The sequence below is a fragment of the Marmota monax genome, unplaced genomic scaffold (assembly GCF_021218885.2).
Source record: "Marmota monax isolate L192 unplaced genomic scaffold, Marmota_monax_Labrador192_F-V1.1 WCK01_AAM20220418_F8-fsc00004, whole genome shotgun sequence".
Lineage (NCBI taxonomy): Eukaryota > Metazoa > Chordata > Mammalia > Rodentia > Sciuridae > Marmota > Marmota monax.
Genome location: NW_026692881.1, coordinates 22086466 through 22112055, shown reverse-complemented (window position 1 = coordinate 22112055; position 25590 = coordinate 22086466). Strand labels below are relative to the sequence as shown.

The 25590-nt window shown below is 39.1% G+C and overlaps 1 protein-coding gene across 6 annotated transcripts in view; it reads left to right on the top strand.

Annotated features, from left to right (window-relative positions):
• The window catches only part of Sorcs1 (sortilin related VPS10 domain containing receptor 1), a 477793-nt gene that overhangs the window by 449160 nt on the left and 3043 nt on the right, over positions 1-25590 (top strand). Inside the window, exons 24-27 of one of the 6 annotated variants that reach the window (XM_046450464.2) lie at positions 7848-7947; positions 23204-23309; positions 23437-23597; positions 25293-25464. In XM_046450464.2, the coding sequence (XP_046306420.1) occupies positions 7848-7947; positions 23204-23309; positions 23437-23597; positions 25293-25357 (432 nt within the window). In that variant the 3' untranslated portion in view covers positions 25358-25464. Of the gene's footprint in view, positions 1-7847; positions 7948-23203; positions 23310-23436; positions 23598-24315; positions 24996-25021; positions 25465-25590 lie in introns of those variants that run through there. The other 5 variants (XM_046450462.2, XM_046450460.2, XM_046450461.2 and 2 more) reach the window with 5 other exon arrangements.

Here is a 25590-nt window from a genome sequence, read left to right as displayed (position 1 = left end):
GTGGGAGTCTAATGACACCTGTTATAAAAGCTACAGCTTTGATTCAAAGATTGATCCTTTTATTATCACTGTGCTAAGATGATCTGATTTGTATTCACGATTGTGTGATATCTGCTCTAGAGCTCCTCTTCTGGCTATGTGAAGGTTCACCTTCTCTTCATTTTGTTCACTTCTGGAGTCTTACTCTGTGTGTGTGTGTGTGTGTGTGTTTCTCCTGCCCTCTTTCGTCATTTTGTTTTTCTTTCTCATCCTTTTAACTTCAAAAGGCTCTTCTCCTTCTGTATTGAGGAAGATGTTTTTCTCCTTTATCCATTCAACTGAAATGATTAGTCTTGGTCTGTTGTTCTCATAAAAACCTAAGGATTTGGGTTTCTCAATTCTTCCAGGAACATAGATTTAAAAAGGGATTCCTCTCAACCACTAAATAAGCACGGGATTTGGCCCCTCAAGAACTTGGAGCTTTTTAATTTACTTTGAATAAACCCATAATCCAGTCCCATGATCTCTAGTCTTCCAGGTTGGCCTACGAACTACAATACCCTTACTAACCACAACCCCAAATTAAAGCTCAGCCCACCTCTGAGCATATATTCTCCTTTGAGCTGCTACTTTCTCACCCATCAGAAAAATTGCCTCTCGAATTTTCTCTGTATCTAAGTCATGAAGAACATAGCTGTCCCAGAAGTCCCGGATGAACCCATTTCCTAGCCAGATGCAATCAGAGGTAACTTGTTGGATTTGCATCTGACCTTGCCCCCTGCCATGCTCAGCTTCCCATTATATTCTACAAATTATTATCTGCACTGTAATGTAATAGGAGAAAGAATGAATTATTTCTTACCACAGAATGCTGAGAACCTGAGGGGGAAGTTAATCCTTATCCAAGTTCTTTAGATATGGACATTTGCAGCTGTTCCTTTTCTGGAAATTTTAGGAGTTTTCTATGAAATCCAGATTATAGTTATTTTAAGTATGGGAGAGAGTCCAGAGATAGAGCCAGATATTTTCCCAGGCATGACATCATCCATGCATTTCTATGTTTCATACTGCCTCCCCCCTTTTTTTAGTGTAATATTTTCTCAATGATTCCTTGAGGGGAAACATGGAAAGAAGGGTCTATTTGTTAAACATGTTTATGCAGAATGTATCTTGCTTTGACTGCCGGTTTTTTTTTTTTACTTCTTTCCCTCTCTTCTCTGTCTCTTCTGGGTGCTTCCTTCACAGAGGCACACAGGTTGCTGAGGGAAGGTACTCAGGCAGCCTGAATGAGTCATTGAAAAACCATTTTATCAAAGATCTTAAGGCAGCTGACTCATTTGAAGAAAGACTGTGCGACATAGCACCCAGCACCCATGGGGGGGGACATCAGCCGTTTGGAAGAAAGATCACAAGTTTAGAGAAATATAAACCAGGCTTCTAGTTTCAGCTCTGATTTCCATGTGTCTGTTTCATAGTGGAGGAAAATAAGGATCAGAAGAGTTAAATGATGTAGCCAAAGTCACAGCGATTCCATAGGGTGTTTGAGAAGATGAAATAAATAATACAGTGGGGAATTTGGTTGATAGAAGGTACTCCATAAGTGGCAAGTTAATAATAGCTATATTTATGCTTATTTTATAATAGGAAGAGATGTGGAAATGCAAATTCAAAGTTAAGGCTTATTAATCAGGCACGGTGGCACATGCCTGTAATCCCAGGGGTTCGGGAGGCTGAGGCAAGAGGATCATGAGTTCAAAGCCAGCCTCAGCAACAATGAGATGCTAAGCAATTCAGTGAGACCCTGTCTCTAAATAAAATACAAAATAGGACAGAGAACATGGCTCAGTGATTGAGTGCCCCCCTGGGTTCAATCCCCAGTACCAAAAAAAAAAAAAAAAAAAAAAAAACAGCTAAGGCTTATTAAATGGACCATATAGTCAGGGACGTATATTGTAAGAAAGTGTGGAAAGTAAGCAAGAAAAAAAATAGTGAATGGGATTGCACAAAATGGAGACAAAAACAAGGACAATACAAAAAGGCAAGAACATATATTAATGATGTGAGCCCATGTAAATTATGCAAATTTGGAACAGAAGACTTATTTATATCATTTTAAAAGAAAATAGGATACCAAGCTAGAGATTGTAACTCTGATTAAGGAAGATGGCTGCAGTCTCTTCCAGGACTCAAACCAAAATAAACATGGTGACCACACAGAGCCCCTGAGAAATTGGTGTCTTGGTTGTGCATAATGTTATTACCCTGAGAGAAAAGTACAGTAAATCAACTTTTAAAACAACACACTTCTGGAGGCCCTGTGAAATGGGTTGCCCACTGGAAACCTGTAATTTTCAATCTAGGTGGATCTTTTGAGCCTCTGTTCTGACTTAGTCTCTTAAATAACTTCCCGGGGAAAGCAAGTGAGTTTATGAACTCACTTAATTTAGAAGTCCAGAGATGCAGTCCCGGCATGGATGAATTCAGAGCCATTCAGAAGTGTCTACAAATTGCTTCCCTCTCTCTTTCTCTCTCTGTTTTCCTTACTACCATATGTGAAGCCTGTTTTGGAATGAAGCCAGCACATAGAAAGCAAGGATGGCCACAGCCAGCACCAACTGCCATGTGGCCATTTTGTCAACTCCATCCCACAGACAGCACCAGCCATAGCCCCTGGTTTGCAGTTCTCACCAGTCCAGCCTGGGTGAAGTGGGATCTCTTAACCAATCCCTGAAGGCTTGGACAGAGTGCTTTCTGTAACTACTCCAGTGTTTTATGTGTTCTCTGCCTCATGGGGTTAGGGCAGCCCTTCCTGAACCAAAAAGGGCTGAGAGCAGGGCACTTGGTCCCTCACAGAAAGATGAAGGGGGAGGGAGAAGGTCCACTGGGCGGGCAAACACAACTGACTTTCAATACAATGAAATACACACAAATTTAAAAAAAAATGCACAGAAAATCCAAACAACAGAAATCAACCTCTCCCTTGAAGATTACTCTAAATCTTAGAGGAAACTTGGGAAGGGCCGACCTCATTCCCTCTCCTCATGCTTTGGCCTCTTTCTTGTAAACCTAAGTGTGCAGAAGCCCAGCAGGGAAGAACAAGGATCCTGGCCAGCGGGCCCTGAAGAATGGGAGGTAAAGACCCAGCAAAGGCCCTGCACTCTCCTCCCTGAGCTTCCTTTGGGAGCTTTCCCAGGGGAGCAGAGATGCTGGCTTGGATCGAGCTATCTTTTCTGTGAAATAAATTGAAAATTCTTCCCTGTGATAGTACTTGATGCTGTTATCAGGATCACGCGGGCTGGGTTAATCAAGCGACCTTCTTCCAGGAGGGTTCCAACCAGGCTTTCTTTCAGCTCTCCAGCAACTGAGAAAAGGCTCTCTTGCCTTCAGTGGCCTCTCTAGGGGTAGTGCATCCTGCTCTGCTGAGGCCAAATGCTCAAGGACAGAACAGGCTCGGCCTTCCAAGAACCGCATTTCCCTGCTTTCCTCAAGTCCTCAGGGGTGATGAGTCTGCACCCATCTCTCCTGATGGGAGGAGGGAAGGCCCCAGTGCTCAGGGAGATTTTTTTGTGATGCTGTTCTGGGGTGATGATGTTGTTTAGTGTTGTCTTTCAGAATCCTTAAAGGCTATGAGAACGTTTAGAAGGAACAAAAAAAAAGTCCATGTAAAATGTCAATCACAATACATTTCCTTGTCTGTTTGTATTAATTTTCACATTTGACAGATGGCAGAATGCAAAATCAAAGGGAAAAAGCAGAGGCAGATATAAACATAGAATAGACTATTGGCAGCATTTTAAAAAACTAAAGATTCACTATGAAATGTAGTTAATACTTCCAGGTTGTATTCGATACCCACCTGGTCTACTTTCTTTGTTCTGAATTTTTAATGCAAAGATTTGGATTACAGAGGTACTCTGGAGTTCACAAGGAAGGTCACTGAAATAGGAAACTATAACTAAAAATAGAGTAGGTAAGAAACGGACATTTGGGGGGGGGAGTTTAAAACTAGTGATGCAGAAAGAATTATTAGTGGTTGATTTGTTTCTTCTTGTACATCATCCAGGAAACTCCTTCAGTATTTTCACCAAGCTGAATCTTCTCTGATAAGAAAGAATTGGATTGTGTGAACTGTGTTAACTCGTAGGTAGCATTTGGCTGCATTGCCTCCCTGTGATTTAATCCTGCCACTGTGTTGTGTAAGTTGGGGAAAATCTTCCTCCATTGAATATAAGAGAAAGATTCCTCAAATGCTATTTGAAGGGACCTTAAAATGTGACAGCATTAGGATTGACCAAGTGGGTCAGCTCTGAGGTCATCTCAGGCCAGGCTCCATCTCAATTATCTTGCCACAATGCTTTTTTATGTTCATTAGGGTTTGTGCTCCTCATACCAACACCATGGATAAGCGTTATATTTTGGCCAAGTTTAGCCTTATCATTGATAAATTTTCCAAACCCATTTTTAAATCTATATCTTCACCTGATGCCACTTCTTTGTGCAACATATTCAATAAATGTGCCAATTGCTCTATTGTTCTTAAACTTCTATTTTTTCATGTTTCAATGATTGACATTTTTGTTCTGATAATCTGAGACTGCTTATCCCTAATGAATTTAATTAAAAGTGGTTTAAATTTGTGTAGTCATCATCACAGGTGTTGACTAAATGTTTCCAGCCCACTGCCTTTGTGTTGCAGTGTAGGATCATACCTGTGCATCTCTTCTGACTGGGCAGAGCCACAGGTCTTATTCAGGCCAATGAGTTGGGATTGGAAGTGATACGTGTCACTTCCAGTCTGACAAGTTCAAGTGCCCATAAGCCTTGAGAACTGTTTTCTCCTCCCAACGTATAGCAAATGGAAATGTTTAAGATGGCTGCTCCACCAGCCTGGTTCCCTGTGTGATCATTAAGAAATATCTATCTACAGTGGATACAATCCCACGTGTGAGCAAAAAGTATGCCTCTATTGTTTCAAGCCTCCGAGAAGTTACCATGCTTTCTTCAGCCCACCCTGGTTGATCTTCATCTTTTATAAAGAAGGCAAGAAGAAAGTTGGTATTTTTCCTCTATAAGGTCCCTCTAGCCTTTATCCTATTTGTATTGAATCCCCACTGTCCTCTAATGTGGTGATTTAACTGAAGTGTGGGCTACATTTGAATCATGTGCATAGTCTACCTAATAAGTAGACACTGGGAATAATTTGCTGGTTCTTTGACTATGATTGTTTAGCTACAGTACAGTAGGAAGTGAACTGTGTAGGAGAGCAGCATCAGGAAGATGTCAGTACAGAGGACAAATGGATAAATGAAATTGGCTAAAAAAATATGCGTTTTCAAGGCTATGAACACCAAAACCTTTAATCAAGCTCATGTTTTGGTTTTAATTATTGGGATGTACTTGCTAAGAATTTGTGTTTTGTTTTCCATGTATTTTTATCGGTGCATTATGGGAACACAACTTTACAGGACAGAAAAAGAAATAGAAGTAAATTCTACCTATTTTGGCAGGTTCACTCTCCCAGATATCACATATTGTTTCACTTGGATCTTTATCAGGCCAGTGTTTTTGATCTGCTCATTTAGGTCTTGCTGTGCCTCTCTGTGTATTGCATTTATTGTACTCTTCTCAAAGGCCAGATACTCCCAAATAATACAAATGATACAGACTAGTGAAAATAATGTGACAGTCCTGAGATTAGGAATTGCCTATTCCTGTGGTCCATATTAGTCAGCTGACGTTGGGGATGGTATTTTAACTAGTGTGCTTCACGGATGAATCAGAGATGACAGCAAAATTAATAAAATGAACCTTTCTTTTTTTTTTCTATCTCCTAAGCCCACTTAGCCAGAACTTTCTCCACATATCTCTGGCTGACTTTGTCAACTTGTTCACAGACTTTTTTAAAATGAAAATTTTCTAGATTATGGGTCAAACAAAGATGAAGTCTAATCTCAATTCTTCAAATATGAACTGGGTAAACTTAGGTCTGTCTAGTAAGCTCTGTGTTCCACTCCACGTAGACACCAGACATGTAGTATTAGGAATAACAGCCAGAAAGAAGCAATTTTATCAAAATAAAGTGCTCAATGCATGTATAATATTCTTAAAAATATATGCAACTGGCTCATGATCTGATGCACACAATCCAAGATATGCATTTCTGCAAGTAACATAGTAAATATTTAAAATGTTGTCAAAATCTGTCAACAGTCTCACAGTAATTTATTTGAATAGAAAAGTACATGGTTCTAATTGAGGTTATTCTTGTATGGAATGTAAATTTCACTTAGTTTTGTTTCTTATGCACAATTTCTTTCCCACAGAGTATGTGTTCTTTATTGAATGTCCTTTGATGCAAGTTAAATACATGAAATATACTTTCTGCTACCTGATGATTTTTGCACAGCCTGCTTAGTTTTGTAAATGATACAGAAAAAGCCAGTGAAGCAATGCTAGGAACCAAACACGTGTAGGAAGTTAATCATTTTCAGAAGGGAGTTTCCTGAAGATTATAAATGAGAAGCATGCTGTTCTGATAAAATATATTTTCTGTTTTGCTTATTTATATTTCTCAATTGAGGAAAAACCTTTACAGGGATAAGAAATGAATACCGCTTCACCTGGTTAAAAGAGGAAAGTCTTTCTCTTACAAGTACATTGTTCCCTTTTGTTGTAATTTCTACAGAAAAAGGTCAAGTTTTAACTTGCTTACAACAAGTCTTTCATATTTGAGTTAAAATAATTTTTATGCAATTACACGTGCATATATGGACGTATATTAAATATTATTATATGTGCAGGTTTGTATTTCACAGACAAAACCTTTATTAAAAAAGCATTGTCAGATTCCTATCAAGTCCCTACCAATTGAATGATGAGAATAAGATAGGAGGGCTGGTGTTGCGGCTTAGTGGTAGAATGTTTGCCTAGCACATGTGAGGCACTGAGTTCTATCCCTAGCACCACATAAAAATATAATAGTAATAATAATAATAATATTCCAATAATCTTTAAAAAGAGAAAAGAATAAGGTAGGAAAGGACCTTACAGAACATACAGGTAATCCATTTGATATTCTTGATTAGAAATCCATTCCTCCTATAAACTGGAACCATTCTGGAAGATTGTCAGTACTCAAGAAAAGGAGTATCTTAATAGAGAGGGGAAAAAGTTGTTTTCAACATAGTTTTAAAAGTCTCATTTTTCTCTGTGGTTTGCCAAATGACAGCATTTGAGAGACTGGGATTACTCAAGATCCCAGGTGTCCATCCATAGTGCATGGAGAATTATCCCAGGCTCCTGTTGTTCAGCAGAGAAGTTCATCTTCAGGGCAATTTAGTTCTATTGCCAACCAGGGCATTCTTTAAGGGTCTCTGCTGCCAAACTAAGCCATCAGGCCCTGTTTAATTATTAAAGAGATCAAAAGTGTCATTTTGGCAACTCAGTGGAGAAAATGAAGCTCGATAAATAGAAAAAAAAAGGGGGGGGGGAATGAAGAATTTTACCAGCAGAATGATGCTCAGAAAGCATCTGTTTACATTTAAATAGTGTATCAAATAAAATATGTTTTCTGAGAAAACTGAGAGTGACTTCTCTAAGGTAACACTGGGTAAGTTTTAAAAGTAGAAATTATCTTATTTACTAATATCTTGTCTTGAAGCAATTAGGATGTAAAGTCTGGTCATACTTAAAAATAGTTCTATCTACATACTCCATAACATAACTCAAAATCATATAAAACTTGCTTATACAATTTACAGGTATAATGTTGGGATACCACAATAAAAATAGTAATATTTCTCAGCATTTTTATGCATGGTCAGTGTTAACAATTTTGGTAGCACTAACTATAACACTTCTTCTTTCAGATATCAGAAGTACTGATCCATAAGCTCAACCAAAACTCAGTGCACTTTGAATTGAAGCCTGGGGTCCAAGTTCTGGTCCATGCAGCTCACCTAACAGCAGGTCAGTTTCTGTGTCCCAGGACTCTGGCTAGTGGCCCCGTCAAAGGGAAAGCCCAGACCTTTGAAAAGAGGTGTGAAATTAATTTATTTATTTGAAGGCTACATGATGTCACCACTAATCTTAAATTTGGCACCAGTTCTTTGAAGTTTACTTTTTTGATCGTTCTGCCTTAATGGGAACCAGTTAGACAACAGAATAAGATGATGGTTCCTATGTCTTTATCAAAAATGGTCAGTGAATCACTAAAGACACATCTCCTCACATGATAGCATTCTTCGTCTCAATGGAACTCTTGAAAATAACATTGATCTTATAAGTAACCTTTTTTCTCTCTTCTTTCTACAAAGCCCTATTTTAAAATCATTCATCTTAAAAAGGATTTGCTTTCTTCAATGTGTTGCGGGTGAAATAGCAGAGACATAGAAGTCACATAGGACCATAGTCAGGAGGGAAAATTCAAGTTGATGGTGATTTTGCAAGTCACTTAAAGTCACTGAGCTTTTGTCACTTCTGTAAAAAATTGGAATAATCCTCCTTCTAAGGCTATGGAAAGATTTCAGTGACAAAACAAATAGTCTCAAGCATTTTATAAATAAATATAATTGTGTGTATTAACAAGAAATAAAAAGAGCAATATTTATCAATTACTTTCTTTTTAACAGAGTACTGTGCTGCCATTTAATGGAGTACAAATACTTACAAACTCATAATCTGATTATGGCATGGGAAAGTTTGATGGTAGCAGTGAGATGGTAGTGGGGCATGGATGATAGGCCATCTTAGTTGACTTAAGGTGCATAAATATTTATATAAAGAGGCAAGAGAACATATTTAAGCACTTAAGTTCCATTTTATTTTACATTTTTGCAACCAGGTCATTGTTTCAATTTTGTTCTAGTACTCACTTTGCAGGCTGAGATAATAGACTAAATCCAGTGTGCCTCAGAATTGATAACCTTAGTTTATCAGTGGATCATGTGAGGATTGGGTTGATTCAGGTAATGCTTTATGTTTTTTTTTTTTATTTTAAATAACAAAATCCAAGTTATGTAGGAAACTTAAAGCAGAGATTAATTGTATATGGTCAAAATGATACAGGGAATTTTATAAAAGTAGTGGTCTTTGGGAAGGATCTCAAAGGATGAATAGGACTGAATTCAAGAGATCATTCCAAACACCAAAGAACTAGGGAAAGACAGCCACCAGGGCATTGCATTGAGGATGTGGAATTAGTGAGGACAAAATCCCTAGAAGTCACTCTATGTCTAGAGAAAGGCCAAGCAGGTTGGCCACTGACCTTCTTTCCCTTGGATTTCATCTTTTTCTTTTTTTAGAATTTCATGGAAATTTTTGTTTTATAAGTTCCATTGCATTAAGGAAATAAATATTTAGAAGTCATTGTTCATAGATATGCCACATGGAGGAGGGTTATGTAGCATGCCAGGGTGAGCACCTGTGCTTACTTGAGTGGGCTCTGAGAAGTCATCCAGACCTTTGAAAAGAGGTATGAAACTTATTTAATTAAATTTTCTATTCTGTTCAGAAGGCCGACTGGATCTCATAATCCTCTCCTGTGGCCGGTGGAGCTACTTCCTCCCTATGAGTTTAGAGGTTGAAAAGCAACTGAATCTGATATTCCATACTGAACTCTATTTGAAGGGATCACTATCTAGTCCATCCTTTGTGGTCTAAAATTTGCTTTATAGCATACTTAGCTTCTGAATGATGTCTTCAGGCTGTCTATTGTGCTCGGCACTGGTGTGATTTTTCAGAAAACCCTCCTTTTACCAGAATCATCTACCGAAAGGGGGAGCATCCTAAGTCAAGCTGGACAGACAGCTAGTCTCATGTTTCCAATTCTTCAACTCTGAAGGCTGCCAACACTTCATCATTCTTCTTTCTCTCATAGTTCTCTTCCATAGTTTATTATTTCTGTTTGTTTTTCATTTGACTTATTATTTTTTATTATATGACAAATACTGCTCAGATTATTGGGGGAGGATTTGAAATATTAAATTAAATGCTATTTTATAAAATTTTCATGTAAGAATTGGGTTAGAGCTGGGAACAAGTTGAAAAATAGGAATTTAAGAATTTGGAAATTAACTGAGACTGGTTTGACCAAGACTTATGTCAAGATTGGCGCTCTTCAACAATTGTAACAAAGAAGCCAAATTTAAGAGGGTTCAGCTTCTTCTTTGAGATCGATCCTAAGTTAGAACTAGCTATCTGATTTAGAAAAACAATACAAAAAATATTTTAACAGGTGCTAGACTCTATCTACCAAAGGCAATAGAGAGAGTTCTCCTTTCACACATGGAAAACCTGACACTTTGAATGAAGGATTTGTGGGATGAGATAATTGCCACAATTTTTCTCTTTCTTTGTTTTCTTTTTCTTTTTCTTTGGTACCAGGGATTGAAGCCAGGGCACTTGTCCACTGAGCCACATCCCAAGCCCTATTTTATATTTTATTTAGAGACAGGGTCTCACTGAGTTGCTTAGTGCTTCACCACTGCTGAGGCTGGCTTTGAACTCACAATCTTCCTGTCTCACTCAGCCTCCCAAGCCACTGAGATTACAGGCATGCACCACGGAACCTGGTTTTTCCACAATTTCTTTTAATTTGAAATGAACATATTCATTTTTGGGTGTCTAGAAGAGAAGCAGGAGGAAGTTTGAAGAAAAGGAGGAAGAGTGAGGAAGAATTCTCACTTCACTTCACCTCCTTTTCCCTTTCATCTCCCTTGTAGGGAGGGAAAATGATTTTTTGTTTTGTTTTGTTTTGTTTTGTTTTAAGAAAAGGACCACTGTTTGCAACATTTCATGTCTCATAAGCAGGATTGCTAATACCTTCCCAGGGACCATTATAACATGCTGCTGCATTCCATTAATTGCTCAGCAGATGTTCAGCAGTCCTGTTTTAAAAATGTTCAAGCCAGAGTCTGTTGCCGGTGAGAACGGCAATTCATAATTTGGGTTGTCTCCAAGGGAAAAAGAACTGTCTCCTTTCAGGAATTCACTAGCCTTATTTTGTTTTTTAAATTCCGTTCCCTGTTTTCTTTCATGAGAATACAAGATAAGCATTTGCAGATACCTGAAGATCATCCAAGATTGGTTTTGCTGGTTTCCTCCTACATGTCAGAAAATGGTTAGGAAATTCTCTTTGCAGGAGAGATTTGAAACTGCGTGAGAATAGGAAGGAGATGAGAAACATGTTATCAATAAGTTTGAGGAACGTGACCTCAGTGGCTCCCTTAGGCATTTCTGACTTTGTGGCTGCCAGTGACCATGTTTAGCAGACAAAGTCTGGGGCATTACAGAATAATCCAGAGAGTTGGAAAGGGAGTAAAAATCATCATGTGGGAATTGGTCTGGAAGCACCAGAGTTTTGACTAAAGTGTATCTTTGCTCATGCTATCCCTGATTGGAATATTTTTCCCAACTTCTTCACCTTTCTTCATCCCCTTATTCTATTTGTATTTTAAGGCTCAGCTCAATGCCAGTATTCACATAGAAACTTTCCAGAGAGCTTTGCCTAAATGACATCTTTCCCTGGTCTGAACTCACATGTATTTTTAAATCTATATCTTTCTGATGATAATGGTCATGACCAATTGTTACCATAATTTTCATCATTCTTATTTAAATCCTGTGGTGTGGTTCATTGTATCTTTATATTGTCTCCATCATGGTACCTAGCAGAGAACTTGTACATAGGAGGTTCTCAACAACAAATATTACTTTGGTAGCAATTAGATGTGTAATGAATGTATAACCTTAGCAATATAGTAAAAATCTCATTCTCTCAATTAGTCTTTAGATCCAACTTATTCAGTTGGGAATCATATTCCCTGTCGGCAAACAACTGGTTTGTGGAGACTTGCATATATTTATTCAATAAGCATCCAGGGGAAACCCACCTCATTTTTCCCATATGACATTAATTACATTGCTTATATGTGGCAAGCATTGGGAATGGGCAGGTTGAAGGAAAATTAGATTCATGCTCTCTAGATTTTTGTGTCCTAGAAAAAGAGGTCCGAGAAGGACTCAAAAAAGGACCAACAAGAGGCTGTTGCTGAAAGAGAGTGAATCAAGTACAACTTATTAACCCTTATTCTATGTTCTGCTCCCATACAGGAGAGTTTCCAATTTAAGAAATCAATGTCACATCATGATGGGGCTCCAGGTCACATACCTGTTATGGAACCATCCTCACCTTACCAAACAAACATTTTTTGTGACATTTCCCTTGCCTTCCCTCTCTCTCACTTATGCATTTGCCTTGCCCTTCTGAATTACGCATATATGTATATATACATATATTACATATATATGTGTGTGTATATACACACATATAAAACATATGGCATTTATTTATTTATTTACTTATTTTGGTAGGGTAATTTACCTCAGGGGCACTCAACTACTGAGCCACATCCCCAGCCCCCCCCCTTTTTTTGTATTTTATTTAGAGATAAGGTCTCAATGAATTGCTTAGGATCTTTCTAACATTGCTGAGGCCAGCATTGAACTCACAATCTTCCTGTCTCAGACTCCTGAGCCACTGGGATTACAGGCATGCAATTCAACTTGAATAATATATCTTAAGAGCAGTGAAGTCATTTTAAGGGGGAATGTTTTCCAGTGATTCTGGAAGACTCTGATTCAAACCATTTGGTTTCTCTAAGTACTTGTGGAAGAACAAATCCCATCCATTAAGAAAATATTCATGAAATCCCAAAAGTTTTTTTATTGCTTCTGGTAACTTCAGATGTATCATCTTATTCCTCACATGACTCTAGGCCTCATTTTGCAATTATTACTTAAAACCTATGGTTTCTCAGAGGTTGTGAAATGAATTAGGACTCTCACTCACTCCATACTGGCTAGACTTGAAGCACAGGTGCTAGCTAGTACATGAACATTCACTAATTGTAACTACAAAGAATAAAAAAAAATATATTAGTTGCAGAAGGTTTGGTAAGGACAAGACTTTAAGTTGAATGGAAGTTCACCCAAAGGAGAGACAATGAGCCTGCCAGGTTGAGAGGCTATTTGAACAAAGTTGCAGCAACAACTGGTTTATGCATCAAATTATGCATTGTTTGATGTGTTTCAGGGCATCTAAACATGTGCTGTCAAATATTCATAATTGGTGTGTTTATTGTAAGTAAATTATGACAAAGGGGAAGGGTATAAAATTTCAAGGAACACAAATATGCCAGTGTATCATAAACTTCATTGACCTTCATCCATGTGTACTAGTGAGGAATCTCATTAGTGTAGGTTGGAGATAGTAAAATATGATAAATGTGGGGAAAAGAAAAAGAAGTACAAGAAAGAATTTTTTTAAAAAAAATAATGTTTGAGTAATGGTCCACAATCCTTTCTCTTTATAACATAGATGTTTTCAATCCCATATGTCAAGAGATGGTAGTTTATTTGATGGCAATGAGGATCTAGCAGGAGAAGCCTCTTTCTTGGTTGTCAAAGAAGATAAGTTTGGTGGTTTATGTTGGGTTTGATGTCATAAAGCACATAAGTGAAACACCCCATCAGGAAGCTGGAAATCAGAGCTTGAAAACTCATGTGAGAAGATCAGGACCTGAAAATACATTCAACTTTGAGTTTAAATTTACCACCACCTACCAGATTCTCAGGTGAGGGGAATCTGCTGACAGGTGGTAAATTAAAGCCCTAATTTGCTGGTACAAATCTTTCAAGCTCCATCAAACTGCAATCTTTGATCTTATGGGAAGTCATGTTCATGAATAAATTTAGTCCTTATATTTGACTGGGGTCAGGGACATTGGGAAGTGGCATAAAAATGTGTTGATTCTTCTACCGTAGAATAGATAATGGTTCTGCATGAAAATAAAGAGACAGCAAGAGAGGGGTCACACTGACATTTTATTTGAGTAGGCAAAAGTCTAACTAGATTAATCCATACTAAACTGCAAACAATAACTTTTCAGGGATTATTCGCATTTCTCAAGAGTTGTTTATTGGGCAAATGAACTAAAATCTGAGTGATGATACTCCTGCACAGAATGATAGTAAGAGGGCTGACTCATTCCTTCTACCCAATTAGAATGAGTGAAAACCAGTTCTGTGGTTGGAAAAGCTGTTTCTAACCTATGGTAGGAGATCTCTGTTGTAAATAGTTTATTCTCAAACCCAAGCACATTTCAGTAAACTTATGAAACTTTTGCAAACAGAGAATTTTCTGATCTCACTGCATATAGTGAAGCATCCCAGGAGTTCCCAAGGGATGATATCCAGGAATCCGCATTTTTTTAGCAAGTTTCTCAAATCATGCTTATACAGCCATCCCTTTCACCAGCCTCAACAACCATGGTTGGAAAGCATTCCACAAATGAAAATCCATCTTCAAAACAAGGGAAGGTGTAGGACCATCTCCAGCAATAAATCTGATATATAACTAGAACATCCACTCAAACAGAGAAATAAGAAGGGCCTGTGATATTAACTATGATAGAAAATTATTAATATACATTAAAATCTAATTTCCTGGCATAGTTGGAGACAATGTAATTGGCAGAAAGGTAGATGACGGGGAGAAAAATGAAATGTGCCTCCAAATCTGGGATGTGCTCTATCTATAATCTAGAGGAATGGCAAAGGCCAACCAAGCACTGTGGCCATGAAGCTGTTGAAAAATGATTAAAGTGTGAGTGAGAATCTTAGTGGCAGATATAATTGAATAGCTGTGAGTTTTATGAGAGTTAAACAAATGATATTATCTAGATGCTATTCATGTGCTAATAGGAGCAGAAAATGAACGATACATCCACATCTCACTGGATCCCTACAGATACCTCAAAATAAGGATGCTGTCCTACCCTTAGCTTTCCAGATAGGTCATTGTTCTCCTGGAATTTTGGATACACGTGATTAAAAAAGAAAAAGAAACAAAGGTTAATATTTCTCAAAGGAAGAGCCTCAAATCTCAGGTTAAATAAAATATATATTAAAAATTTCACAGTAATGTCACTCATACCTCCTGTCTATCAGTTGCTGTATTTAAGCAGTTACATTTAGGATAACCGTCCTTTGTCAAGGGTATGTGTGGGTTTTGTAATAAAACTGTTTGTTATCTTGTGTCATCTTGGCTTCCATGGTTTTGCTGACTGGTTTAATTTCTTTTGTGGGTATAATAAAAAGATATTATCACAGCGATATTAGAGAATTAATATTTGCAGGCTTCAGTTGCTGCCACTGGACATGTGATGAGTAAGGGTGGAGGATTAGCAGCTCCAAATTTCAACCTAGGTTGTCCAACTCATGAATTCTGCCCTCTGGCTTCCTAGTGAGAAAGACACTTCCTGTGTGAGGGTAGAACTGGCATTTGTCAAGAAGCTTTGGACCCTACAACATCATCTAAGCCACAGCATTACAGATACTAATGTCAAATGGTTGTTATGGAGCTCTGAAATGTAAAGTGAAATAAATTGTTCCCATAACATTTTCCACTCATGAATGGAATTAATACTAGTGAAACTTCCACAGCCAATAAATTTCTCTATTTAGTCTCTGGTTGCCTTATTATCTATACAGTGATCATTTAAAGGTCTCTTGTGAGTAAATGAATAGTGATAGTATTTGTCTTTCATTTTGTTTTTCCTAAAATTGATTTTTTTTCCCTCTTCAAACAATTCAGTTGTTTCACAGATACATGCAAACAGTGGCTTTTGACAATTTTTAACTCATTATGGTGTTAAGATGAGTAATTGCAGGTGCTCAGAGATCTAAATAGATTCCTTACCCCAACTTGATGAAATGAATGTGATGCTTTCATCAATCTATCAAGGATAAGCAATGAAGCTATTCCTCAGCTTCTAATAGATCCTTTCTTTATCAGTTGTTCTTTTTTTGCAATTACCTGAGCTCATAAAAGAACTGATCAGAGTAACTGGCCTAAGTTGATCAGCCCTGAGGAGGCAACTGGGAAGTGTTGGTCTGGGGAAAAAAAATGAGAAAAAACATAAAGAGAAGAATCCAGAACCTAGGTCCAGCTAGTCTTCAGATACTAACCAAGATTCTTAGACCTAAAGTGATCAGGACTGTCCTGGATTATACCTATTTGTCAGTATAAGCTCTAATAGCATACTCCTTTATTCTTAAAGTGTTCTCTTTGAGGAAACCCTTATTTTTAACCTGCTTTACCAATTCCTTACCAAGTATTGGATAATGTGGAACCCAGAGGTGAGACTTGCCAGATGGATTTTAACTAGTTGAAAGAGAATTTTAAGGAGAGGAAGTAGGCGTGGCTTTGTAACAAACCACCTAGAAGGTCAGCATCTTAAAAATAAGCTTTTATTGTTGCTTCTGAGTCTGTGGATCAGCTGGTCGGTTCTTCTGGTCTTGTCTGTGTTCTTCCTGCGACCATTTAATGACCTCCTTGATCTTGACTGGGCTGTCCCATGTGAGGGAGGGTAGCTGGATAGTGACTGCTCTAGATTGGCGTTGGTTGGGATGACTAAACTGTCCTCCACGTGGCCTCTCATCCTTTAGGAGACTGTTCTGGGTTTGTGCATCATGGCAGTGTTCCATGAGGGACAGAGAACAGAAGGACACAGGTCTTCAAACACAGGATGAGCACACCATCGCTGCTGTTGCATTCCATTGTCAAATGCATGTTGTCATGGTAACCCAGACTCAAGGGGTGAAAGAAACAGATTTTACCTCTTGGTGGGAGAAGCTTCAAACTCATTGTACAAGACCTGGACACAGAGTGTTAGAGAATTGAGCCAGCAATGTAGTCAGTGCCCATGAGGTTGACAATTCACTAAAGGGAGACTTGAAATGTTTATAGGTAATTTTTGGAAAACTCTGAGAGCCATAGTCAGATTCAGCTACTAATAGCAACAAGGAGATACTTTTGGTTTGGTTTGGTTTGGTTTTCATGACCTAGAAAATATGAAAGTCAGGTATGCCCTAAAGATATGGGCTAGATAATTTTATGAGTGATAAATCTCAACTGATTGTGCATAATAGTCATTTATGTATATATATGCAAATGCACACACACATATATGTATATACACACACTCATATGTAAATATAGATTTTGGAGACTCAGTCTCAGAGATCATATTAGTCAATTTTGCATAATTGTAATGAAATACCTGAGACTGGGTAACTTCATAAAGTCAAGAAGTTTATAAATCTCACAGTTTTGGAGGTTCAAGACTCACATCTAATTATAGCCTTCTTGCTGGTAGAGTATGGAAGTGGACATGGAGCATATGTATATGTCTGTATTCTTTGGTCCCCCTCTCTCCTTATAAAGCCATTAGTATTCACTCATGGGAGCTTTATTCTAGTGATCACCTACTTCTAATCACTAATGAAAAGCCCCACCTCTAACCACCATAGTCATTTTAAATTTCTACCCTCTTAATAACTCACAATGGGGATTAAATTTAACACCTATAACCCTGTGGGACACACTCAAACCATATCCAAGTCCTAGCATTCAAATGTTTTTTTCTCCATTGCAGCATAAGAATCTGCATTCCCACAGTCCAGGTAATTCTGATTAAGAAATTCATAAACTACATTTTGAAAAATACTTTATAGAATAACAAGGGTTTCTCATTGAATTTCTTTGTGTGTGTGCACATGCACCCATGCCTGTGTGTGTGTATGTGTTTTAATTTTTTGTTCTAATTCATTATACATGACAGTAGAATACATTTTGACACCTCAGACATAAATGGAGTATAACTTCTCATTCTTCTGGTTACTTATTGACTTTCAACCGTAAAAAACCAAAAGGAATCCTCCCTGTCTATTCATTATGATGAGGTTTGTTCTTGGAGGTACTCATGACTCATGATTGTCTTTACTCAGTCAAGTGACCTCAGCTCCCTCTGACAGGATACTTCTGAAGACTAATTCCCAGTTTAATTTCCGTACAGTTCTTCACAAATCGTTGGAACTATTAAAAGACAAACTGAAGTACTCTTCAAATATTGAAAAGGTAGAATCAGATAGCCAACAGTTTGGAGATCCCCCAAGGGGCACTTGGGAATGGCCTTTATGGGTGGAATGTTGAAGCAAGACAAAGAAAATAATGTGACTGGTTGAAGTGGAGGAGTAGCCTTATTGGATTATTCCAGTCAGAAGCCCCTAATTAAAGATTGGTTGGCAATTTGTGACTGGTTAGCTTAAATTTTGATTTCCTACAATATGACCATTTATTCTGAACTGGGTTTTGGCAAAGTTCAGAAGAACCTAGGGTGCTAGAGCTGCCTCAGTCTACCAGACTCCGTTACTTACTTAGCCAAACTTCCCTGGCAACTCCCATCTACTCTGTCCTGTTGTCCCACAGCTTTATCACAATATGGTATAGCAGTCATTAAGACCATCACAGTTGGGTTTGAATTTGAACTGGAGAGAAGTCCACTGGCCAAGTGAGCATGAGTTTTTATGCCCATTTTACACCCTAGGAAAACTTTCTCTGTGCTATTACAACACCACCTTAATTTCTCCCCAAAAGTTCCAGATCACATGGATTTTCATATTGCAGTTCTACAAGTTGGACTTGGGTGTGCTTTGGGAGGTGGGAGAGGGTAAAAGAAAACCAAGGTAAGGTGAACTCTCATGCTTCTGTAACTTCTTGACAGCACCAGTTCTTGGGTTAGAGATATATAGTAGGAGCTGAGAATTTCCGGATCATAGTGCAGGTAGAAGTTCTCCAAGATGATGCCTTTAATAGAAGAAGAGGGAACACAAGGTAGCCACCCTGGATTTTGCCTGGCTTCACTGGGTTATGCTACCATTGATTTCAGAACTTGAAAATCAAGTAAGGAAAGGGGCAAAGCTGCAGTACAAGGGACAGTGGTTCTCAGGGTGAGGCAAGTGCTTTGTGGGACACTGGTCTGATGAATTGGTGGAAAACTATACTAAAGGTAAAGGAGTTCCTTTCCTGCAGGCCTGCAGACCTCTGATATCCTAATGTGCATCATAAATCTTCAGAAGGGGGTTTGCCATTTTCCAAAATTACTTCACCATGGAACTCTTCAGCACTATTTTTCTACAGAATATGCTTTCAGACATGTGACAGTAATAATGACAGGGTAAAAATATTAGGCATGTACTATGTGCCAGAAGCTGTGATAGTGCTTTGTAAATCCCATCACATTTCATTCTTACAACCTACTACACCAAACATGATTTTTATCTCTATTCTGCAAATGAGGAAACTGAGTGTCATTTGAAGTCCCTTAGCCTGTAAGTAGCAAAACCAGGATCTGATTCCCAAATGGGACCCTATCAGTTACTTAACCCCAAATAGGGAGTTTCAAATTTACTCTCAGATGTGCAACTGTGACTATATATATGTCAATCATTTTTCACAAGAAGATGTGTTTATTAATGTGAGCATCCCTATTAGGATAATCAACTCAGATCCTTATAAATAGAATATGATCATTCAAAGCATTGCTAAGATCCTCATAGGATTTTTCAAATGGTGTATGCCAGCTTTGGGGCTTAGAAATGTTGAGTCACTTGGAGCACTGCTTGTATCTGTGTTTTGCTCTGTGTACTTATAATGGGGGGAAAAAACTGCTCAGCACTTTCCTCCTGCACATCTACTTTGTTTAGGCTACAATTGAAGAGGGATTAATTTATGCTAATTCCACACAACAAGCCAAAGCCCATTTATCACCACTTTCCATTCCTCAGCAAAACACACAGAAACGCACCTAAGTATTGGGCAAACTAAGATATGCAGCCGCTGTTGTGTGGAGCAGTAAAAAACCGTTTATATCCAGGCACACATCAACAAGCAGAAGCCACCCACGGAACACAGAGGGCAGTGGCACTCGATCTCTCTCCACTGCTGTCTGCTGTGTCCCACTTGCTGCCTCTGAGAAGTGACTAAGTGTGGAGAGGGAGGGGATAGCATGAGTTTTGAAACTGGGGAGGGGGGGCGAACAAAAGCTGCTTTTCCCACACAAATGTGCTAATTGCCTAACAGTGTTAACACTGTTTCCTTAAGAACCACAATTTGAGTGTGAATGGTTTAGGATTAAAAGATTTAACCTTGTGATGGGAAGAGAGATGGGAGGAGGAAGGCAAAGATGGGCGGTAAAGTTCTAGTGTGTGTGTGTGCGCGCATGCATGCGTGCATGTGCATAGGTGCATATGTAAGTTTGCTTTCATATGTGTTAGTGAGGACCTAGCCAAGGAATTTCCTCTTAGTTTTTCATTTATTTCAGATGCCACTCCTTCAAGTAAACTGTGTCTACTTCTTGGTGGCACCAAGAAGCTATGCTGACAGAGCTCACTTCCAGGGTAGGAAGTTTAAATACTCTTGACTCTAACCACCTCTAGACCTCCATTTATTCCCTGACAGATGAAGGGTTTGCCTTAGGAGATTACCTTAAAATATCTAGTTTTCAATATGATGATGGTTTCCTGATGAGGAGAGAGGAGAGAGATTTTTATCTTTTAGATTTGCAGATGATGAAATTGTATGATAGAAGCTGCTTCAAAATAATCCAGTGGTTGAAACTGTGGGGATTAGATGGTAGTGAAGAGAAAATAAGATTGGCTGTCAGTTGATGGCTATTGAGACTTAAATGATGAGTACATGAGGATTAATTTCTCTATTCTCTCTCTCTCTCTCTACATACACACACACGCACACACACACATCCATAAACATTAACGCATATGTATACATGCCATCTACGTTTAAAAGTGTATGATCTAGGATTCTAACAGTTCCTTTTAAAACAAAATTTTAGCTTGTCACTTGTTATTTATTCCTGTACTATATAGTGTTAGTCCCAATGCCCATATTCAGAAATATCTTTTTAAATTTCTAATTATCTCCCACCAGCCTGAGTATATAGCATGTGTGTACGTGTATCTGTGATGACTTGGATTCAAGTATGTGTGCTTCCGTTTATTAGTTCCAAGTCTTTGGAGTGACAGGAACCAAGGAGAACTTCTCTGTTCTTATCTGCATAATAAGGATCATTGTCCCCATTTCATTTGTGAAAATCTATGGAGATGATGTCCATGATAAATGGAAGGTGTTCTCCTGCCTGATGATATCCCACCAACCGTAGTGCTAATTCTGAAGTGTTCCTGGGCTTGGCTGATGGCACTGAGGCTTTATTTTCTTATTTCAAATGGAAAGCAAATTTTCCTTGGGTGTTCCACAAGAATAGGGCTGCACCCATCTTCTCACACACGCCGACACAGCTATTTCACAGCTTAATTAAGTGCTGCTTGACTTACAGGGAGAGAAAAGAGCAGGGAGCTTCCTTATATTCAGTGAGCCAATTCTACTAAACTCACTAAGAGAAAGAAGAAGGCTTGGCTTGCGTTTTACACTGAACTGGGTGGTGACATGAAATATACTTTCTAGTGGTGGCCACTGAGTGACAGGGATGTAATCTTATGAAAACCAGACAGAACAGAAGCAGCCGAAGGTCTGTTCTGAGACCATTAATATTGCAGTCACTTATTCTTGAACGTTTTTACCTTGATGACCAGAATGTTGACCTCTTGGCTCTCAACAGAAACAAGCCACAGAAAATGGTGCTTAAAGGTCACCTGTATTTCTGGGCATCAGATTCTGCTTAAATTGATGGAAGGTAAAGGTCAGCATGCTGGCTTCCACGAGGTTCATGTGGATTGTTGCTTAGGCTGGAGCTGTGCCAGATTTGCAGAATGTCAGTTCTTGAGAGGGTAGAAATTAATTGCAAACAAAGTCATTACAAGTACAACAGGTTTGACCCTGAGGTGGAAGAAGATTTGGAGGTCAGGAGAGATGCTTTCCAATACTGCGTGCATGCGTTCTCAGGGAAAACTTGGGAAGACTGGTGCTCGCAGAAGCTATATTTTGTCTGGGGGGAGAAATCACTGCATTTGAAGGACAGGGGCTTGTTGTCAGGACTTCACGAAGTCATGGAGCCCTCTGGATGTCACACCTTCCCCAGCATCAGAATGACAGCCCTTGAAAAATATTCACTTAGCCATCCACACCCTGTAGTGCACAAAAATATAACATGCATCACCACTTTCTGGTTCTGTTCCTTACAACTGCTAGAATAGGTGCAAAAGAGACTGGGTAATTTACAAAAAAAATATTCCCATTGGTGGTTTTACTGGTTATCTGCTTTGCTTAGTGGGAAAAGCTTGCATGTAGAATATGAGAAAATTTAATAACAATTAGCATTATATTATTATAAATATGCATGGTCCCTGACTTAAAACGGTTGGGCTTAAGAGGTTTACCCATACCAGTGTTCAGTTTTTTACTTTCAGTACAGTATTTAGTAAGTTATATAAAATCGTCTAACACAGATTTGCCCTCCACAGGGTTGTCTATAGTTGAATGTTTTGATCTGGTCCACTACACCTTATTCCCCAAACTCTTGCCAACCCTCCAGTCCACCATCCCTAGCCTCTGAGGCCTCTCCTTCTTGTATATTGCTCATGAACATTTGAAGCTCAGTGTTTTAGGGAGGGTTTTTGCAAAGGGGTAATTAATTAATGAGAGAGGAATAAATTAAATAGAAGCAAGAAAGAGGCATCTTAGCTGTTTCTCTCAGGGGTGAATCTGTGTTAGATGATTTTTTTTTTCCTATTGTAAGCTAATGTAAGTGTTTTGTGCAAGTTTAAGGTAGGCTGGGCTAAGTTGTGATGTTTGGTAGGTTCAAGTTATGAAATGTATTTTGACTTGTGAGTATTTTCAATGGTATTATCAATGAGTTTATCAGGATATTACCCCAATATTAACTCAAGAAGGACATGTATTGATTAATAATAATAGTAGCAGCTGTAGAAATAAAAGCAAACCTTATAGAGTTCTTAATAATAAGGTACATTAACTCATTTAATCTTTGTGACCACAGAAGAATAGACCATCCATCTCCTCTAACCACAGAGACACATTAAGATGGAGTAACTTGCCCAAGATTCAATAGCTAGCAGGTCGTGGAGCATGGCTGGAATCCTTACAGTCTGGCTCCAGGGTCTTTGCTCTTCATTGCTCCAGTACTTGGACAGGCCAACTGGAGCATATGGGGGCTAGGACAGGCTCAGGTGCATACATGTATCAGCTGTGTGCTTTGTACTTTGTATATTCATCCCATGTGGCTTTCTTGGACTCACCAAGCCTGTGTGTGAACTGTGTGAGTCTCTCATAGAGTCTTACCTGCCTGAGTCTCTGCTTATGATGATTTCTTGTTTCCTCCCCCAGCCCCACTGGTGGACCTCACTCCAACCCACAGTGGATCCGCCATGTTGATGCTGCTCTCGGTGGTGTTTGTGGGGCTGGCCGTGTTCGTCATCTACAAGTTTAAAAGGTGCGTGTCCCTCCATCCACTCTCCCCTACCTCTTCCCCCTCCCTCTTTCTGACAGGTTCCGAAGCACACATGGCCGTGTTGTGCTTCTCCCTTGCACAACAGTGATGGTTTCTGTTAATGTTTTAGGAAGATCCCGGGGATTAATGTTTATGCCCAGATGCAGAATGAAAAAGAACAAGAGATGATCAGTCCAGTCAGTCACACTGAAAACAGGCCCAATATCCCTCAGACTGAACTAAGAAGGCCTGGCCAGCTTAGAGATGAGAAGGTGGAATCACAGCTCGTAGGTAAATGATTCCCAGTAGCCATCAGTTGTTCAGCCTCTGTAACCAATGGCTGACTCTCCCTCTAACTGCTCTCTGGCTTCACATAACCACTTCCTTCTGTTCTAACACCCCTGAGAGAAACAGCTAAGATGCCTCTTTCTTGCTTCTATTTAGTTTTTTTCCTCTCTCATTAATTAATTCCGCCTTTGCAAAAACCCTCCCTAAAACACTGGGCTTCAAATGTTTATGAGCAATATACAAGAAGGAGAGGCCTCAGAGGCTGGGGATGGTGGACTGGAGGGCTGGCAAGGGGTTGGGGTTGAGGTGTAGTGGACCAGAGCAAAACATGGCAGCCGAACTCTAGACAACCCTGTGAAGGGCAAAGACCACCACCAAAGAAGGGACATAATAAGAGTGACAAGTGTGACCATCCAGAGATTTTTTTTTAATGTAGCAATTATCTAGAAACTGGTTCCTGAGAACTTGAGAACAAGAGAGACAAAGTTTGGGAGTGAGGATCCTAAGAGAGCCCAGTTACAGGATTAGATTATCACAGAGAAGATCAACAAATGCCGCCCCTCCCCCCCCCCCGCTTTTTTTTAACTGTCCCATACCAGATACCTTAAAATGGACTTCACATTTCAGTAACCTCTCTCCACCTGTGAAGTAAGCATGGGAGATAAGCAGCTAGGTATAGCATGTCTGAAGCTCAGTTGCTGAGTCCTACTATTTATTGCAGAAGAAAGTTTCCAGGAAGTTAGACAAATCCATGGAGCCACCATTGCTGATCCATTTCTTTCCCGGGTTCCTCCTGTCTGTGGGCCTCAGGAGTTGAAGCTGTAAATGTTCACATCTAGATCCTGCATTACTGACCTCGAAGAATAAATTATTACATAAGTGTTCGCACTTCACTCTAATGTCATAACGTCAAACTGTCTAGAAGGCTTTTACATAAGATTTTAAATCTTTTATTTTAGGGGAAAAATGAGCATGTAAACAGAATCTCTTTACATGCTCTTTTCAGTTGACTGTACAATACCTGTCACTTCATTACATGGATATGGGACAGGTCTGTGGAGACATTCAGGGGGAATTTAAATACAATGACTGGCTCCTATTGTAGGTAGTAATAACACTTGCAGCCACATCTTGTATCCGGTTTTCACCATGCATTTTCTTTTACGGGGGACATAAGCTAATAAATTCATACCCCCCCACCCCGCCCTGTCTGTTTACTTACAAAGCGTCTCTAAGATGCTGCATTTTGGGGGTCATTTGGTTCTCAGTATCATTTCCACAAGATATATGGAGCACAATGGCTGCTTACTTTATTAAAGTAGCAATTCCTCCTTCTCCAGGAACATCTCACACCACATTGCAAATTCTCTGACACTTTTCCATTTCCAGTGTCATTAAATGAGTAAGTGTTACACGTTTTCTCTTAGGAGAGTAGCTTTACCCTCCCCTCCCTCCCCTTCTACTCAACCTGGTGACTCATCTCTCCGATTGCAAAGAGCAAGACACGCCACTCCACCTTCAACGCCAAAGCGGGGATCTGCTGGGGCACAATTTGCAATTTAAGGAAAAACCCCAAAGGCTACAGGCGACCTGCTGATCAGGAAAGAATTTCGCTCTTGTCCAGCGCATCATCCTTCATGACCACTAACTTTATGTTTCTTTTCTTTCCTCTGTTGTTCTGTTTCCTATTTTTGCCAGGAAGTATTTCCATAGTTGCTGAGAATCAAAGCACAAAAGAAATCCCTACCTATGTAAATGTTTGAATGGAGGACGCCAGTAAAAAAACAAAAACAAAAAAACAAAAACAAAAAAAAAATCAAAACAAAAAATAAAAATAAAAACAGTCAAAATCCAAACAAACAAAAACAAACACTCACTGCACCGGGACTTTTAATTCTTCTAACACAGACAACAAGGGTTTTTAGCTTTAAGCCTGTGCATGTGGACAATACCTTGAGGACATGTCTGGAGGGGCAGTGTACAGGTGCTCTATTTT